At 40.3% G+C, this 20792-nt stretch overlaps 2 protein-coding genes across 8 annotated transcripts in view; one reads left to right on the top strand and one right to left on the bottom strand.

Annotated features, from left to right (window-relative positions):
- mcf2l2 (MCF.2 cell line derived transforming sequence-like 2) overlaps positions 1-20792 on the bottom strand; it is a 331126-nt gene that overhangs the window by 99903 nt on the left and 210431 nt on the right. For all 5 annotated transcript variants that reach the window (XM_073041227.1, XM_073041231.1, XM_073041230.1 and 2 more), the window contains 5 exons: positions 15351-15417; positions 12997-13112; positions 8912-8981; positions 5585-5677; positions 4192-4284 (listed from right to left, as the gene is read on the bottom strand). In XM_073041227.1, coding sequence (XP_072897328.1) covers positions 4192-4284; positions 5585-5677; positions 8912-8981; positions 12997-13112; positions 15351-15417 — 439 coding nt within the window. The remainder of the gene's footprint in view (positions 1-4191; positions 4285-5584; positions 5678-8911; positions 8982-12996; positions 13113-15350; positions 15418-20792) is intronic.
- The window catches only part of b3gnt5a (UDP-GlcNAc:betaGal beta-1,3-N-acetylglucosaminyltransferase 5a), a 48716-nt gene continuing 47817 nt past the window's right edge, over positions 19894-20792 (top strand). For 2 of the 3 annotated variants that reach the window (XR_012098380.1, XM_073041232.1), the window contains exon 1: positions 19894-20243. The gene's annotated coding sequence lies outside the window, so the exon portion shown is untranslated. The remainder of the gene's footprint in view (positions 20244-20792) is intronic. The other variant, XM_073041234.1, reaches the window with a different exon arrangement.

Below are 20792 nucleotides of genomic sequence, written 5' to 3'. Positions count from 1 at the left end.
CGCAACTAGCCAGGAATATAAAGGAAGATAGCAAAAGCTTTTTTAGGTATGTGAAGAGAAAGAAGATAGTTAAGAACAATGTTGAGCCCTTGAAGAATGAATTGGGTGAAATTGTTATGGGAAACAGAGAAATGGCAGAAGAATTTAATGAGTACTTTAGATCTGTTTTCACTAAGGAAGACACAAGCAATCTCCCAAATGTATGGATGGGCCAAGGACATAGGGTAACAGAGGAAATGAAACAGATTGACATTCAGAAGGAAACAGTGATGAGAAGACTGATGGGACTGAAGGCTGACAAATCCCCAGGTCCAGATGGTCTGCACCCTAGGGTACTAAAGGAGGTGGCCCTGGAAATTGCGGATGCATTGGTAATCATTTTCCCATGTTCCTTAGATTCAGGATCAGTTCCTGAGGATTGGAGAATGGCTAATGTTATCCCACTTTTTAAGAAAGGAGGGAGGGAGAAAACAGAGAACTATCGACCTGTCAGCCTGACATCGGTGGTGGGAAAGATGCTAGAGTCCATTATTAAGGATGAAATAGTGGCATATCTAGATAGCAATGATAGGATTGGGCCGAGCCAGCATGGATTTACCAAGGGTAAATCATGCTTGACTAATCTGTTGGAGTTTTTCGAGGATGTAACCAGGAAGTTAGACGGGGGAGATCCAGTGGATGTAGTGTACCTCGATTTTCAGAAGGCATTTGATAAGGTCCCACATAGAAGATTGGTGGGTAAAATCAAAGCTCAGGGCATCGGGGGGAAGGCATTGACATGGATAGAAAACTGGTTGGCAGATAGAAAGCAAAGGGTAGCGGTGAATGGGTGTTTCTCAGAATGGCAGGTGGTGACTAGTGGGGTGCCACAGGGCTCGGTATTGGGACCACAGCTGTTTACCATTTACATTAACGATTTGGATGAAGGCATAGAAAATAACATCAGCAAATTTGCTGATGATACTAAGTTGGGTGGCAGTGTGACATGTGATGAGGATGTTAGGAGAATTCACGGTTACTTGGATAGGCTGGGTGAGTGGGCAGATACTTGGCAGATGGCGTTTAATGTGAATAAGTGTGAGGTTATCCACTTTGGGAGTAAGAACAGGAAGGCAGATTATTATCTGAATGGTATAGAGTTGGGTAAGGGAGAAATACAAAGAGATCTCGGAGTCCTTGTTCATCAGTCACTGAAGGTGAATGAGCAAGTGCAGCAGGCAGTGAAGAAGGCTAATGGAATGTTGGCCTTTATTACAAAGGGAATTGAGTACAAGAGCAAGGAAATCCTCTTGCATTTGTACAGAGCCCTGGTGAGACCACACCTGGAGTATTGTGTACAGTTTTGGTCTCCAGGGTTAAGGAAGGACATCCTGGCTGTAGAGGAAGTGCAGCGTAGATTCACGAGGTTAATTCCTGGGACGTCTGGACTGTCTTACGCAGAGAGGTTAGAGAGACTGGGCTTGTACACGCTGGAATTAAGGAGATTGAGAGGGGATCTGATTGAAACATATAAGATTATTAAGGGATTGGACAAGATAGAGGCAGGAAATATGTTCCAGATGCTGGGAGAGTCCAGTACCAGAGGGCATGGTTTGAGAATAAGGGGTAGGTCATTTAGGACAGAGTTAAGGAAAAACTTCTTCTCCCAGAGAGTTGTGGGGGTCTGGAATGCACTGCCTCAGAAGGTAGTGGAGGCCAATTCTCTGGATGCTTTCAAGAAGGAGCTAGATAGGTATCTTAAGGATAGGGGAATCAAGGGATATGGGGACAAGGCAGGAACTGGGTATTGATAGTAATTGATCAGCCATGATCTCAAAATGGCGGTGCAGGCTCAAAGGGCCGAATGGTCTACTTCTGCACCTATTGTCTATTGTCTATTGTCCTTCTGTTCCATGACCCTCTCCACTGAATTAGCCTCCTAAAACCAAATACCTCACATTTATCTGGATTGAAACGTACATACGTTGCTGATCAAGATCACCCCCCTGAAAATTTTCGTAATATTCTGCACTGTCTACAACACCAGCTAGTTTAGTTGTATTGTGCCTTGTAGACTTACATCCAAATCATTTATAGAAATTACAAATAACGAAGTCCAAATACCAATTCCTGCGGCACACCACTAGATACAGATCTCCAGTCCGAGAAACAGCCTTCTCACCCGCCGTCAATTATTGCCAGTTATAATCTAATCAGTCATCTCCTCCAGGATCCCACACAATCTGGACCAGCCTGTCATGAGGGACCTCATTAAAGATCTTAAAAAAGCCACTGCCCTACTCCCATCTACCCTCTTGGTTATCTCCTCAAAGCACTCCAAAGGATTTGTCAGACACAATGTTTCACACACAAAGCAATACTGACAGTCCTGAATCAGATCCTGTCTCTTCAAATGTTTGTAGATCCTGCCCCCTTAGCGTCCCCTCCAGCAATTTACCCACCACCGGTATCAGACTCACTGGCCTGAAATTCCCTGGCTTATTTGACTATCTTTTTGAAACAATAGTATCACATTAGACACCCGCATGGGCTTCCACAATTTGTTTTCTAACTTTCCACAAGGTTCAAGAATGCACTGGGTCAGCCCCTGGGGATTTTATCTACTTTAATGCACTTTAAGGCCTCCAATACCTCCTCCCAATTAATTTGTATAGTGCTTCATGGCAAATCTTTAACTGCAGTACTTGCAGTAGGAAGTCAAAAATCTTTTAATCATTCCCTTGTATTATTAATGTGAAATTTATGTGCATTCAACATATACTGAAGGCACAGTACACAAGATCCTAATGTTATCCACAATGACATACATCGTCCTTCAGCAGGTACTGTCCAAAATCGGGTGCCCTGAGAAATATCTCAGGATCCTGCAGCTCTTACACAATGATACAAGTGCAAGAGTCATCAGCAACTGCTTCTCTGAAACAGCGCCTTTTAAGATTGAGACCAGGGTCAAACAGGGATGCATCATTACCCTAACGCTATTTGCTGTTTTCATTGGAACCATTCTGCACCCCACAGGCCAAGACCTCCCACAAGGAGTCCAGATTCTCTACAGGACAGATGGGGGGCTCTTTAACCTTAACAGGTTCAAGGCAAAGAGCAAGATGTCAACAACTTCCATCAAGGAGCTCCAAGGTGCAGACGACAACTCCACTGTAGCTCACTCTGAGAAGGACCTGCAGTGCATAATGGATGCTTGCCAGCACATACAAGCTGCTGGGACTTCATCTAAACATCAAGAAAATCCAAGTCCTGCACTAACCTGCTCCAGATCAAGCTCCTAAACCTCCAAGTTGACAACATCCCGCTGGAGAACACTGATCATTTCCCATGTCTTGGCAGCCTTCTTTCTTCAAGAGCCAACATTGACCTTGAAATAAATTGCAGAATAGGCTGTGCGAGCGGAGCTTTTGCCAGACTGAGAAAGAGGGCTTTTGAAGATCGGGATATCAAGACCAACACTAGGCTTCTGGTCTGTTAAGCTATAGTCCTCCCCTCCTTGCAATATGGAGCGGAGTCATGGACAATATACAGTAGGCACACAAATCTCTTGAAACTTACCATCAAAGATGCCTCTGAAAGATTCTGAGAGTTAGCTGGAAGAACAGGCATACTAACTCCAGCATCCTGGAGGAAGCTAACATTAACTCCATAGCCACAGCCATGACTCATCAACATTTGCGATGGGTTGGCCACATCATCCATATGCCTGACTTCCACCTCCCGAAACAACTCCTATTCGGCCAACTCAAGGATGCAAAGCGCACTCCCCAAGGGCAGAAAAAGTGGTTCAAGGACAATATCAGGACCCACTTGAGAAAGTGCCACATCAACCTGAATGGATGGGAGACATTAACACAGAATAGAGAAAGATGGAGAAGGACTGTCTATGAGGGGGACTGCACAGCTCGAAGAATACCTCCACTGTGCTGCCGTGACGAAGCTGTTTCAACGGAAGGAGAGACTGGGAAAGACCCAAACAGCTACATCCACCACCACTTCAACGACCTACACCTGCCAACACTGCAATAGGACTTGTGGATCGTGGAACAGCCTCTTCAGTCATCTCAAGACCCACAAGTGACCAGATCAACCACCAGCGGAAGAATCATACTCAACTACGAGCGATCACTGATGATGACAACTTGTTTCAGCTTGTTAATCTTCCCACTTTTCAAGAATCCTGATTACCTTTAAGAGAAGTTGATACTTTGTAATCCTCTGAACAGGTTTTAAAAGGTAGGCATCCAATGACAGTTTATGATCCAGTTTTTGCTGGCACTCCTGATAAAAAAATACAAAATAATTAACCATTAAAGACACTCTGTTATATTTAAGATTGTCTACTTAGCCTTATTTTATATGACATAATAAGAATCTACACACTGCCATGTACAGAATAAGAAACAGAATTTAAAGAAGGATCATTAGATCTTTAAAATGAAAAGGGGATTACAATGAAGGCTATTGTTCACTTATGACTTGAACTGATAAAGAAGAGAATAAGTGCTCAGCCAATCAGGTTTAAGGAAAATAAGAACATAAATAGTAACGGGAGTCGGCCATCTTGTCTGTTGAGCCTGCTCCACCATCCAATAACATCGTGGCTGATCTGGCTGTGCTCTCAGCTCCACCTATCTGCCCTTTTCCCCATAAATCTTAATTCTCCTGATATGCAAAAGTCTTTCTAACTGTGTCTTAAGTATACTTAATGAGGTAACATCTGTTGCTTGGTTGGGCAGAGAATTTCACAGATTCACTACTGTCTGGGAAAAGCATCTCTGTCCTAAATCTATTCTCCTGTATCTTGAGGCCATGTCTCCTAGGCTCACTTACCATTCGTATCTATCTTTCTAAAAGTCCCCTGCCATACTTCTGAACTCCAGTGAGTATAGTCCCAGGCAACTCAATCTCTCCTCATAGCTTAACCCCCTCAGTTCCAGAATCAACATCACGAACCTCCTCTGCAGATTTACTAATCATACAACCAGATCGTTAATATCAGAATCAGAATCAGAATCAGAATCAGACTTTAATCGCCAAGTACCTATGCACATACAAGGAATTTACTTCTGGCAGATGTTGTCTCTCTGCTCATAACAATAATAATGATAAATATAAATGAAAATATAGATTATACATACAGGTAGTGCAATCCAAGTAATAGTTAGCCGACAGTTAACTGGCAGTTAACTGTTCAGCAAAGTGACCGCAGTAGGGAAAAAACTTCTCCAGTGCCTATTAGTCTTAGTCTGGAGGGATCTGAAGCGCCTACCAGACGGAAGCAGATCAAACAGTCCATGCGCAGGATGGGAGGAGTCCTTTATGATGTTCCCCGCCCTCTTCTTCAACCTGGAAGAGTACAGGTCCACAATAGAGGGCAGGGAGGCTCCAATGATGCGCTCGGCAGTCCTCACTGTGACATATATGTCACATATATGTTAATATATATGACAAACAGCGGGAGACCCAGCACAACTCAGAGAAACGCAGTAGATACCATTTCGGTTTGCACAAAAACTAATGTCTTGTTTTGAATATGTTTCTGTGTTTAAAAAAATAATGAATAATACAGAATTCAGACCTGAAAGAATTGGCAATCTCCACACTGTCTCCAGAGGGCTTCTGAACGGGGCTTGTTCTGACAATATTTTTCATAAATTTGTAACTCCTCTTTCTACAAAAGAAATAGAAACATTCTTTATAATAAAATCAGAGACAACATTGGAAAGTAACTAATTTTGAGAAAAAGTAGTCTGTTACTTAATTTGAATAATTACTGAAGAAAAGTAACTTAGATACAGAGTAGCAACAGCATTCTCGTTTGACAAGAATTCTGAGATTTTTGTTCCATTCTTCATTAGTTCATCTTGGCTATCTTGAGATGGATCTGCTCCCTTGTATCTGAAAGTACTTCTGTATTCTCCAGCCTCTACAGTTGCAAACACGTTCCAATTTTTCGTTATCTACTTATTGATTTAATGCAAAGTCAACAATTTTGCTGATAATAGTGTTGAGATTGGAGTCTACAGATTTGTTTGCCCTGACAAATATGGAAGTTCAGGCATTAGGTTAGGCATTTTCAGCATGGTGTTAGCGTTTCACCAATGACAGAATCACTGAGCTTGGCAGGGCTGTCCTCTTCCACTACCAAGGATGTAGGTTGGACAAGGCTACAACAGGATCAATGGCCATCGTGATCAGATCCTCTAGATTTTGCTATAGTTGAGCAGCAGGAAGGGATTCAGTGCTGAAGCTCTTTGAGAAAGTTGCAAATAAACACTGTAAGTAATTGTTCCAGGTCCTGTTTCGTACTGCTGCTTATGATCCCAGATCCTCCATAGCAACATAAAAAGTAGGAGCAGGACTAGGCGCTTTTGGCCTTCAAGACTGTTCTGCGATAATGTGGAGTTCAATGTCATTTTCCAGAACTACACTGATATCCCTTCATTCCCTTAATACCCAGAAAACTACTGATCACTATTTTTAATGAACATTAAGGATAAAGAATTCTAAAGATGCACCATCTTCTGAGTGAAGAAAGTTCTCCTCACCTCAGTTCTAAGAGGCCTTCCCAGTACAGCCAGGAGAAATAGCCTCCCTTCATCTAGCCAGTGGTATTTCATCTCTTTGTCAAATTATTGATATTGGTTTTGAGAAGCATCAATATCTCTCTAACTTCACTAGTCATAGCCTACCTGGCTGAGAAGGTTACACTTATTCTTGCTTTTTACTGTCTGTCGAATGACCAATTCTCAATGCATGTTGGGCCATCATGGCTGGTTCGGCAGAGCACTGTGGGCTGAATGGCCTGTTCCTGAGCTGCACTGTTCTATCATGCTTGTTTCTATGCGCTGCAACCTACTTCCTGTGAAGACTTTATTAAACAACTTCACAAAGTCTAACATAGTACATCCATTGGTTCCTCCTTAACTATTTGATTAGCCTTATCCTAACTGATCACAAACAGATTAATCAAATATATTCTTTCCTTTATAAATTCATAATGATTTTGTTCAAACTGAACACTGTTTCCAATATGTTCTTTTTTTAAATCTTCATTATAGATTCCAGCATTTCCTCCATCACTGCCACAATGCTAACATTATAGTTTCCTCTTCTCTCTCTCCTCTTTAATTGAATATGGGGGTCACATTTGCTACTGTTCAATCCATAGAACAACTCCAACATCTGTTGAACCTTGGACAATGATAACCAGGGCTTTCCCTACCACTAAACTCAACTCTTTCAAAACTTTGTGTTATAAACCTTACAAACTGGGATAGGTCCTTACAAATTATCAGCCATCAAGTTCACTAACTTCTCTAGCACTATTTCTTCACTGATACTTCTGTTCTTTCAATTTCTCTTTCCCACTGGACCCTTAATACTTTAATATATCTTGCTTATTTTGTGTAGATCATCCAGTTGCTATACGATTACTTAATGTAACGTTTAATTCTTAACTCACCATTTTAGGTTCATTTGTTTCTTTTATAACGAGTCCACAATTGGCCTTATTAGATGTTCAAAAATATTTTATGTACCCATAAAAGCTCTTGTGGACTGTTTTTCTGTATTTGCCAGTCTACAGCTACATTCTATCTTGCCTCTAATAATAAATTTCTTAGTCTTCCTCTACAAATTCTAGAACATTAATAATCCTCAGACCTTCTGTTATTTATGAAAGTGTTCTAACCTTTTTTTAATGTAAAATTATCTTCATTTTCTCTGGTCAGCAAGATAAATAAACTTTCCTTTGGGTTTTTGTGTTGTAGGTAATTTTTTTTGCAACTTGTTCCCATCTTTATATGTAAACTAATCCCTGTATATCAGTTAGCCCTGACGAAGGGTCTCGGCCCGAAACGTCGTCAGTGCTTCTCCCTATTGATGCTGCCTGGCCTGCTGTGTTCCACCAGCATTTTGTGTGTGTTGTTCCCTGTATATCATGCTTTTCAATGTATTTTCGCAAACAACTGCAGCCAACTCCCCTCTCAACTCTCCATGGTTTCCTTTGTTTAGCTTTTAAGATCTGTTTCAATATTGAGCCATGCGTAAAATTGTGTAAAGTTCTGCCATACTGAGATCATTCTTCCCAAAAGGCCCTGACATCAAGACTGTCGATCAACCACTTTCGAATATTTAGAACCAGCTCTAAAACTGCCTTTCCATAGTTCTTCTCTGAACATATTGATTTAGAAAAGCATGTTGAATTATTGCAGTAAATTTGATTTTCCCTGTCTATATATGGGTTAAGATCTCCATAATAATTACATCACTCCTATTACTCATGTCTCATTTCCTGATTTTTCCACATATATGACAGCTGTGATTTAATGGCCCATAAGTAAGTTCTATTAATATTTTTTGCCCTTTGTTGTTTCTAAGCTTGACCCAGATTATTTCAACTATACAACTCGATGTCAGACCTAGATCACTTCTCTCTATTACATCACCCCAGTGCAGTAAACTAATGAAAGCACTGCCCCCACTTCCCAGAATCCAGCAACTGTAATTTAGTCTGCATTTCTATTTCCTGACTTCTACACTGAGGATGAGGTTTACTCCATGGAATTCAATCTCTCTTTTTTGGCACACTTTAAAATAGAGAATTGCACTCACAAAACAAATACATCATGGGAAGTTTGAGAAAATATGAGTTTTGTACCATTTTAGTAGAATCAGAAAATTGTTATGAACCAATGGAAAGGAAAACCAAGGAGGTTCTACACCAAATGGGCAATCTATTGCCAGTTTCCTGCATGCATAGACCACAGAACTGCACCGTACAGAAACAGACCATTCGGCCCACTTAAGGAGAAAGTATCCAACATTATTCAGCTAATTAACATACATTATGCATCATACATGATTCAATATTATCTGCTAGAATCTAAAATGCTTTACTTACTCGCTTTAAAAAACATGTTCCTACTAGCTCAGGATTCTCCACGCAATTTTCAAGCTCTTTCAAAAATATCCTTAAAATGAATAAAAATTGTGAAATGATAAAGGCTTAAAGATCATCTCACAGTGGTTTCATTCATATTCTAAACAGAGGAATGTCACCTACGAAATGCATTAGGCTCAGTTAAACCATAAACTTTTTGAAAAATTTTCCCAGGTATTGTTGAGAAATTTCAGATTTCATATTTTATCTTAGGTTTTTTAACTTTCCTTTATATTAAAAAAATAGTGTTGTAGTATTTAGTCGTGATCTGGGAGGAATCTGTCAAAATGAATTGCTGTATGTATCCTTTGTAGAATGTATCTCATTTACATTGGGCTCCATAAGGAGGGGTAGTCCTCTCCATCGGAAGTTGAAAATCTATTCCATATAGCTCGGGTGCCTCAAACCTTTGCACTGTACTGTATAGTGGTTAAAACGGGAAGGTGATTGGGAAACAGAAATAAGAGTACTTAGCTTTGTATTAGTTCAGTAGTACGAAGTGTTATTTGGTAACTGAACATATATGTTACGAAATAATACAGGCTATATAATACTAGGGGTGCAGCTTAGGAGATGACGGCACCTAACAGCTACTCCTTTGTTTGCATCTTTGGAAACAGCTCTGTTTCTATCTTCAATATCTCTATTTTTCCCTTTCAGGGAAAAACCCTGACCTGGAGTTACATGCTGACTTCGGTTCTTTGCAGGAATGGGACCTGCTTTCGGGGTCTCACGACTGGCCATTACTCCATATACCAAAGACATGACCGAGAAGGCTAGCTCACCTTCGGAGTTCCGGGATTTTGCAGCTCTGGAGGCGGGTGGACTCGGGGTCAGTGCCTCTGCAGGGAATGGGAGTGTTGTGGAAGACGCTAGATCAATAGCAGCGAGCTGGCTGCTGGCTGTGTGCCCAGAGACCCGAGTTCTTTGGGCACAGAGCTTGGAAAAAGCAACGCAACAGACTCTTAACATTGTAAATCAGTGAATTGTTTGTTATGTCTCCCCTTTCACTGTGAAACAGGGACATCTCTTTTTCCCTTATTAGGGAGATGGAAAGCCAGTGGTATGTTGAATTACCAGGTGAACGAGTAGTCTTTGGGGTACTGCAAGTCTCTGTCTTTATTGATGCTTTGCTGCACGTTTGAGTGGTCAGTGGGGGGCACCGATGCTTTTTTGCTGATGTGGGGGGGGGGAATCGCTGCTTTGCTGCTGCTTACAGATGGGAGGGGAAGCTGGGAGGGGTGCTTTTGGGTTCTAACATTTAACTGTCATTCTTCGGGGCACTGCTCTGTTTTCATGCATGGTTGTGCAGGACTTAGGATTGGTGCAGGGAGAACTGTTTGTTCACAGTCTTGCTGAAGGGTCTCGGCCCGAAATATCGATTGTACCGGTTTCCATAGATGCTGCCTGGCCTGCTGAGTTCCTCCAGCATTTTGTGTCTGTTGTTTAGAGTTCCAGCATCTGCAGATTTTCTGTTTGTGATAGGATTTGCAGGTCATGCTTGGATTCCAAACTCAGAAATAAGGTTTCCAAATTTGTAAATAAGAACAAATTTACAATCTGAATCAGAATAATGTTTACTATCACTGATGTAAGGCCCAACAATGGTTGTGTTGTGACAGCAATATAATGCTAGACATACACATGTCTATAAGTTACAAAAATAGATAAACAGTGCAAAAGAGGAAAACATGGTTTTGTCTGTGGGTTCATGGGCTATTCAGAAATCTGATAACGGAGGGGAAGAAGTTGTTCCTAAAATGTTGACCGTAGGTCCTCAGGCTCCTTTGCTTTCTCCCCAGTGGTAGTAATGAGAAGAGGACATGATGGTGAGGGTTCTTAATGATGGATGCTGTGGGTATGGCTAAACTTGAGGATAGATATCAGGTATAATAACTTGTGGATAAACTTTCAAAATGAGCATGTAATTGGTAAATGAATATCATATAAGTAAGTGTGAGACATGGTGTCATTTGGTGGATATACACTCTTTGGACAACATGACTCCTTTGAAACAGAGTCATGAAGGGATTAAGGGATCACAAATGTACAGATAATAAGCTAATATGAAAGCAACCAAAATACTGAATTTTATTTCAAATTTTTTTTTTCCCTTTTAGGCATCTACCACTGTCTGTGTTTAAGAAGAAAACTTGTCCCGTACATCTCTTTTGAATTGATCCTTTCTCATCTTAATTGCATGACTTCTAGTATTAGGCATTTCTGGAAAAAGATACCAGCTGTCAACTTTGTTCATGCTGCTCAGAAACTTATATTATGGTCCTCAGTGGTGCCACCAGAATTCAATGCAATATTCCAAATGAAGCCTGATGAGAGCTTTATAAAGCTGCAACATGTCTCCCCGACTCTTGGACTTGATCAGTTATACCATATGCTTTTTAACCACCCTACCAACCTGTGTAGTCATTTCAGGGAGCTCTGGACTCAGGCCCCAACACTTCTCTGCACATAAACACTGATAAGGAAAGTGTCATTAATAATATACAGTTGATTTGATTTAATCTCCCAAAGTGAAACACCTCACATTCGGCAGTCAGGCTAAAAGCATTCCCACTAATACCCACTGGCTTCTTTGGCAAAGCAAATTTTGAATCCAATCTTATCAAATCATTCTTGATTCCGTGAATCTTAATCTTCAAGATCAGTCTACTATGAAAGACATTGTCAAATGACTTACTAAACTCCATTTTGATTATATCCACTGCCTTACCTTCATCAATCATCTTCACACCTCCTGAAAAAACTCAAACAAGTTTGTAAGACATGACATGCCTCACACAAAGCCATTCCAACTATCTGTAATAAACTCCTGCTTTTCCGAATATGAGTAAATCCTATCGCTAAGCATCCTCTCCACTAGTTTCCCTACCATTGATGTGAGGCTCAGCAGTCTATAATTTCCAAGATTTTTCCAGGGAAAATGGATCAGCCATGATGAAATGGTAGAGTAGACTCAACGAGCCAAATGCCCTAATTCTTCTCCTATATTTTCTGGTTTTTATAGTCTTTATTATCCCTATTGCCCTTCTTAAACAAAGGACAAACATTGGCTACCCTTCAATCCTCTTGGTCCCCACCTGTGGCCAGGTCATAAGACCATAGGATATAGCAGCAGAATTAGGCCATTTGCACGGTTGAGTCTGCTCTGCTATTCCATCATGGCTGATTTATTTTCCCTCTCAATCCCACTCTCCTGCCCTGCCTCATAACCTTTGACACCCTTACTCATCAAGAACCTATCAAACTTCACTTTGAATATACCCACTGACTTGGCCTTTGCAGACATCTGGAAAATTTCACAGATTCACTGCCCTCTGACTATATAAATTCCTCTTCTCTGTTATAAGGGGACATCCTTCTATTGTGTCAACTGGTCATAGACTATCCCACTATAGGAGACATCCTCTCCATATCCACCTTATCTAGGCCTTTCAATATTCGGTAGGTTTCAATGAGATCCCCACTTATTCTTCGAAACTCTTGTCGACTGTCCTTCTACCAAAGTGCACGACCATACACTTCCCTACATTGTGCTCTGTCTGCCACTCCTTTCCCCATACTCCTAATCTGTTCAAGTCCTGCAGACACCCTGCTTCATCAACATGACCTGCCCCTGCACCTATCTTTCTAGCACAACTTATAACTGTCATGATACCTTATGAGTAGAACAATCAGAAGTTATTTCACTTTACAATTACAGACATAATGTACTATACTGTAAATGAATTTTGCCTTCTGAATTTTTGCATTCATGTTTTGAAATAAGGCACAACTTAGTTTTATCATTCGCTTAGATCAGGGGTAGGCAACCTTAAGCACAAATGACTTTCTAGCTTACATTATTCATTAATTTGAGGCAAAACATAACTAGATGTATTTAAATGGATAATTCCCATATTTCAAGTTTTTTATGGCATTTATCTGGCCTACCGTACACTCATTAATACGCAATCTGGCCCACAGGGGCAAATAGGTTGCCAGTCCCTGGCTTAGACATTCATATGAAATAAAAAAATGGTGCTCACCTATTATGAAAATCATAGATTTCTGGAAGATTTCCAAATAGGATTTCCTTTTTATTCTTAAGTGCAGCTGGGATCAGATGAGTCAGCTCTTGATTGTCCATTTCCGTAGCATAACCCTGCAAAGGAAATAAGTGAATGAAATAACTACCAATATACAGTGAACCATAATACAGTCATTAAAAAAATCCAACCCTGGCAATGGAATTTTATCTGATAATCTGATCATTTGTGGGCTAGCACCAGATAATAAGAAAGACAGGTTCCAGGCTGTCAAAAAAATTAATGTTCTGCAGGGAATTAGATCTTAAACATTTATTGCCTATAATTTCAGTATATATATTTTTAATGTATTTAACTGCCACGTCAATTTTCAGGAGTGTCAGCTCATCCAGTTGTATTTGAAATAGTTCCAGCATGTCTGTCTGCTCCACTCAGTTGCTAATCCTGCCTGGTATTTTCTATGTATCAGAACAATCTGATGGAAAGTAATTAATCTAAAACATTAGTTCTGTTGCTCTTTCCACAGAAACCAAACAGGACAAGCATTTTCTGTTTCTTTTCAGATTTTAACCATCTGCAGAAGTTTCATTTCTGAATATGTGATATTTTCATCCTTCACTATTTTGAATCTATGATGCATTGTTCTATTCACACAATATGCTCTGAAGAACTTTTTTAGATTTATCTTTTCTGTATTGTTAGCTCCTCTACATACTTTATGACAGTTCTAACAGAATCTACCTATGTTTAAGTTCTGTGCCTCAGCAATAAAGGAAAACATTAAATACTTCCTATGCTTATGATCCCTCTATAAAATTCTCACATTTATAATTTGACAGATTATTAATGGTAGTAAGCTTGTTTTATCCCAAAAAAATAAAACAGTGGTGCATGATGCACCTAAATAGTACAGTATTTGAAAAGTACACAATAAGGAAGATCTTAATTTATAACCCGAACAAGAGTTCAAAAGTTCAAAGTTCAAAGTAAATTTATTATTAAAATACATATATGTCACCATATACAACCCTGAGATTAATTTTATTCCACTCATTTGTTCAATAAATCCAATGACTATAATAGAATCAGTGAAAGACCACACTAAGAGGGCGGACAACCTGTGTTCAAAAGACAACTAAATGTGCAAATATATAAAGAAAGAAAGAATAATAATAGTGATAAATAAATAAGCAATAAATATCAAGAACATGAGAAAAAGGGTCCTTGAAGTGAGTCCACAGGTTGTGGGAACATTTCTGTGATGGGGCAAGTTACCCCTTTTGGTTCATTAGCCTGATGGTTGAAGGGTAATAACTGTTCCTGAACCTGGTGGTGTGAGTACTGAGGCTCCTGTAACTTCTTCCCAATGTCAGCAGTGATAACGGAGCATGACTTGAGTGGTGAAGATCCTTGGTGATGGTTGCTACCTTCCTGCAACAACACTACATGTAGATGTTCTCAGTGGTGGGGAGGATTTACCAGTGATGGACTGGGCCTCATCCACCACTTCTTGTAGGATTTTCCATTCAAGGGCACTGGTGTTTCCATACCAAGCTGTGACGCAGCCAGTCAATATACTCTCTATCACACGTCTATCGAGGTTTGTGGAAGTTTTAGATGTCATGCTGAATCTTCGCAAACTCCTGAGGAAGAGGAGGTGCTGCCTTGCTTTTTCCCTAATTGCACTTACATGCTGGGCCCAGGACAGATCCTCTGAAATGATAACACCGAGGAATTTAAAGTTGCTGAGCCACTCTTCCTCTGATCCACCAAGGAGGACTGGACCATGGACATCTGGTTTTGTCCTCCTGATCAGCTCCTTGATCTTGCTGACATTGAGTAAGAGGTTGCTGCGGCACCGCTCAGCCAGATCTCTCTCCTATATGTTGATTCATCATCACCTTTGATTTGGCTTATGGCAGAGTGTCGTCTGCAAACCAATATGGCTTTGGAGCTGAGCTTAGCCACTCAGTCCTAAGTGTAAAGTGTACAGAGCAGGAGGCTAAGTATACAGTTTTGTAACGCACCTCCAAATTAATTTTAAAAAAGAACCTCCATTGACTAGACATTGGTAGCACCTGTAAATATATATTAAATGTCTGTCTCTGACAAGTCAAAAAATGTTCTTTTTGTGTTCTTGCCTCTGGGAAATAACAAGTCCAAAGATTTATCTGTTACTGGGCAACTCTTCGTGTGCAGACCTTTCCAGAATTCATCTGGTCAGCATGAACCAAATATTTTCAATTTTTATTTTATATTCCTTTACACTAAAATATGCCATAATAGAATGAAAGTGAAATAAACAAACAATAATTGAAGAGATTTCAAAATTTTGAACAGCACAATTTCCTCACCTCAATGATGCTCTGGAGTTCTTCTACATATGCCCGTTCTGTGTCAATCAGTTCATTCATGATATGCCTAAGGAATAAAAGCTTTGCATTAACTTTCAGCTTTATCACTTGTGTATCACAGGTATATTTTGTTACTTTAGCTACAAGCCCTAGTTATTGCTACATTACATATTGCTTCTCATTGAACAATTTAAATGTAATAAAGTCAAATTAAAAGATTTTACATTAAAATTCAGCGCTATTATATAAATTCAATGAAACAAACCCATTTCAAGGTATAATTTTTTAACAATTTACAAAAATATGTTGGTCAGATTGAGTTATAAATAGATATGGTCAGAAACTGGCCTTTTTAACAGAAATGATAACTTTCTTAAATCTTATTTCAGATACAGGCTTAGCATTTAATCTTTAACCTCTCCAGATAGTTCTTTTTCTTACAAACTGATACAGTATGTAACAATAGAAATGGGCACTAAATGCATACTCCTGTCACCAGAAGTGATTTCATTCACCCTCATTATGACAATGAGAGTTAAAGGAAATCCTATATCTGACCTTAGAAAATGAAACAAAAGCAACAGATAGCAAAATATATTTATTAAATAATAGTGCATTTTTATCTCTAATGCTCAACAATTGAATGTAGTTAGTAACTTCACTCTTCTGTATAATGTAGTAAAACATTTTAAAAGTTACTTTCTCTTTGTAATCATATGGGAACGTTGCAAACTGTATGTTCTATTTCATGTCAACTTGACTTGGAGATGAATCACATTTTCTTTTGTTGTCATTAAGTCTAAATTGTGGAATTCTTTACCTAATGGATCATGAACGTCCACTTAAGTAACGGTTGTAGCTCATCTACGGCAAGAGTTATCATATGCTGCCATCAGACTCCCTCTCCCCACTCTACCATGGGAGTGTTTCACCAGATTGACTGCAGTTCAAGGCCCAAATCACACTCTTTTCATTCTCCTTTTGTGTCTCTGCCTCTATCCTTGTAAGTGCCTGTGATGCTCGTTCAATGCCTTTGTCTCCCTCCCCTTGCTGTTGCTGCTATGAATCCTCCATTTTCACTCTTCCAGGCTTAGATTTATAAAGGCTATTCAATTACAATAAGAAAAAAATGTTTGAAACATTAAAAACTGTGTTAAATGTTAACACATAAATTGAATGGAATTGAAAGAATCCATGAACTTTTGATTTTTCTACAGATCAATGCCCCCATTCAAAAGAGTTGGATTGCTGTTCATGGTTGCCATCATTGCATTCATCTAGTTCTTGTAATCAAATAATCCTTGAGAAAATTCAAATGGATCTCCCTATTCTGGATTCCAGTGGCAAAATATAACTTGGGATACAGGTTTAAGTATTACTGATACATAGACTCATTGAGTCATAGGCACTACAGCATGGTTCTATAGTGTAGCATAAACCATGGGACATTACAGCACTGGAGCAAAGGTACACCTACAGTGTATTACACACATTTATCAAGTCACCTCTAATCCTCCTTTACTCCAAAGAGGAAAAAACCCTGCTTGCTCAACATTTCCTCGTAAGACATGTTTTCTAATCCAGTCTGCATGCTTCTTAATTTCCTCCACACCCTCTCTAAAACTCCCACATCCTTCCTCTGTTGTGACACTCTAACTGTGGTGTAACTAGAGTTTTATGGAGTTGCAACATAACCTCCCAGCTCTTTAACTCAATTCCATGACTAATGAACATATCACACTGTGGTGAACTACATATACCTGTCTGGACACGCCCCCTGATGACTGCTCCTGTGGCTCCTCCCACAGATCCTTGTATAAAGGTGATGGAGGTCTGAGCCCGGCCTTTCAGTCTCCAGGATGTAGTATGGTGGTCACTCACTGCTTGTTCCTTCTTCCAGTCAATAAAAGCCGATACCTCGCTTTTACATCTCAGAGTGAGTTATTGATGGTGCATCACACACCATATGCCGTCTGTGGTAACTTCTACTTTACAAAAGACCACTCGACAATTTGATGGCCAAAAGAGCATCTTTGTCTGGGACGACAAATTTACAATACAGAGGCTTCCAGGTACCTCATGCGGCCTGGGTGGAGGAACTATACACAAAGCATACTGGGAGTAAAAAGAGCGGAAGTAAAAACCCCGCCAATCCCGGATCCCGTCTCTCGCTACCAACAGCTTCCCGAATAGTATTAGCTTACTTTTAATAATACTCACATTACAACACCTTCTTAACCACCCTGTCAATTTGCACGTCAGTTCAGATTTTTTGTAGTAACATGCCATAATGGAGTTTGTAGACATAGGCTGCTGATATTAAGCCTGATTCTGATATGTAACAAGCAGGAGATATCAATATTCAACTAATCATTCACATTGCTCAAGTGTTTGTATCTGCTCCAAAGTTGAAAAATAGGCCTTCGTGGGTTGATGGAATTTTATAATTGTGTCTTTAATATACATTTTATTGGTCATACAAAACTCAGTGGGTTATGAGGAAAAGCTGCATGGAGATACAGTGCCTATAAAAAGTATTCACACCATCCCCCTCCCCCAAAAAGTCTTCGTGTTTTATTGTTTTACAACATTGAATCACAGTGGATTTAGTTTGGCTTTTTTGATACCCATGTCCAAGTAAAAATAGATCTCTACAATGTGATCCAAATTAATTACAAACATAAAACACAAAATAATTGATTGCATAATGGCAGCAATTCAGCCTTGAATCTGTGTGGATAGGTCTCCATCTGGACCTATCCTGCACAACTGGACACTGCAATTTTTCCCATTCTTCTTTACAAAACTGCTCATGCTCTGTCAAATTGCATGGGAATTTTGAGTGAACAGTTTTTAAGTCCAGCTAAAAATTCTCAATTGGATTGAGGTCTGGACTCTGACTTGGCCACGCCAGGACATTAACTTTGTTGTTCTTAAGCCATTCCTGTGTAGCTTTGGCTTTATGCTTGGGGTCATTGTTTTGCTAGAAAACCAGGGGGATCTTGACAAGGAGCTGGGATTCACAGGGATTCTCTAGAACTAGGGTGGAACTTAGAATTGCCGATTCCAATCGAAATAAGGAACAAAGTATCACACAAGGATTGACCAATGAACTGGCAACCTGTGATTGGGTTGTCCTCGTTTTTATTTCCCATTCTCTGACTGAAAGCCAGATGGGTAACTAGCAGCAATTAACTGAAATTGGGGCATGATCAGGGAGAAAGGAGTGTTAAAGGGGAACGGCTGACCAGAACCATGACATGTATAGGCAAAAAAAGTGAACAGGCAAGAACATGGCACATGGTTAAAAATGTGAGGTCATCCACTTTCGTGGAAAAGTTTGAAAGGCAGTGGATGATTTTTTTTAATGGTAGGAGTTTGAAAGTTGTGTTCAGTAGTGACAGAGTATTCTTGGGTACAGCATGTAAGTGCCGTTACAAAGAAAGCACAGCAGTGACTCTACTTCCTTAGGAGTTTGCAAAGATTCAGCATGACATCTAAAACTTTGACAAACTTCTATAGATGTGTGGTGGAGAGTATATTGACTGGTTGCACCATAGCCCGGTGTGGAAACACCAATGCCCTGGGACAGAATATCCTACAAAAAGTAGTGGATACAGCCCAGCCCATCACGGGTAAGGCCTCCCCCACCACTGAGCACATCCACATGGAGCGCTGTGGCAGGAAAGCAATATCTATCATTAAAGACCCCCACCAACCAGGCCATGCTGTCTTCTCACTGCTGCCATCAGGAAGAAGGTACAGGAGCCTCAGGACCTGCACCACTAGGTTTAGGAACATTTATTACCCCTCAACCATCAGGCTTTTAAACCACATGGGATAATTTCACTCAACTTCACTCGCCCCATCACTAGACTATTCCCATGGCCAATTGGCTCACTTACAATGTCTCTTCATCTCATATTCTCATTATTCATTCTTTTGTATTTGCATATTAGTTGTTTGTCTGTCCTGTTGGGTGTAGTCTAACATTGATTCTATTATGTTTCTTGGAATTACCGTGTTGAGCTGCAAGAAAATGAATCTTGGGGTTGTTTATGGTGATATGTATGTCTTTTGAGTATAAATTTACTTATAACTTTGATTTGCTAGTACAAAAAACAATTAGGAAGACAAGTGGTGCGTTGATCTTTAGTGAAAAATAATTTAAGTACAAGAATAATGACAGCTTACTGGAATTACTTACGAACTTAAATGAACAGGTTTGTCACATTGGGAAAAGTGAAATGTGCAGAATCCTAATTTGGCTCGCGGAAGTAATGTAGGTGGTGAGTTTACTACCAGAGTAAACTCTGGTCCCAGAATAAAAGTACCGGCTTTCGGAGAAGTGCTGAGAAGGAGGTGTGGAGGCCACGCACAGGAAAGATTTTTTCATTTACTTGTGGAAGTGAAGCCAATGGGGCCTTTGCAGGGAAGTAGCACTGAGATAGAAGTCAGCAACGGGCGCGAAGGAGGATTGACCCACGCCTGCCTTCCCTGCACGATTGTCGGCGCAGAACCGTACCTCAGTTCAGGACGCGCGCCAGCTGACCGCAAGCCGGAGCCGCCCGATTGACCGCGGCCGCGGCCGCGCATGCTCCGTCAAGCGGCTGAAGCCATTTTGCCCCCTGGCGCCGAGAGCGGCGCTTCACTCGCTGGGAGTTGGGAGGATGGCGCTCGGACGGCAGCTCCAGAAGCGCTCGGGGCTGGTCGTCGGCTCCACGGTACAGATTTAACTTCATTTCCTTGTCTCTGGACCCGCCTTTCTCTCTCTCTCTCGTGTTGAAACGGAAGGAGCTTGTCAGAGTGTCTGCGATTGTATGGAAACCTCGAAGTTAAATGAGGCGAGATCGTCGCGAATGGTGACAGTGTTGCATTCACTCCAGAGTTTTGGTATGCCTCTATTTTATTATGGGAATTTCGCGGTTGGCGGAGATTGGAATAATCCTTTGTAGAGCGCACAGTAATTTTAATACTTAATTCGTGGTAAATTCCTTGTACCAAATTGTAATACATTTTTTCAGGAAATTGGTGAAAGGAAATTCCACCGCAACTGTAACATTCACTTAATTATCGTTAGTTTCAGTATAAATGGTCTTAAACCAGAGTGTAATCCCATCTGGTGAACATAGTCTGAGTGAAGAAAATCTGCCGTCCTTAACTTGATCTAGTGGATGTGAATTCCAAGCTCGCGTCCTTAACTGCTTTCTGAATTAACGCAATCAGCAACTTTATATTAAGCTACTATAAACAAATATGTAGCCATTGGATTTTAATGTTGTACGCAGTTTAGTGAACCCTGTGCAAATTTGTGAGAACTTGTGCTTCAATTTAGTGAACTGCATTATACGTTTAGTATCGGACGATCAGTACTGTGTACTACACCATTCTTTCGGTGATCATTCTTCGAAATCTCCTGGTATATTCTATTCCACAGGACTT

Source organism: Hemitrygon akajei, chromosome 3 (assembly GCF_048418815.1).
Source record: "Hemitrygon akajei chromosome 3, sHemAka1.3, whole genome shotgun sequence".
Classification (NCBI taxonomy): domain Eukaryota; kingdom Metazoa; phylum Chordata; class Chondrichthyes; order Myliobatiformes; family Dasyatidae; genus Hemitrygon; species Hemitrygon akajei.
This window is presented reverse-complemented; position numbering and strand designations above follow the sequence as displayed.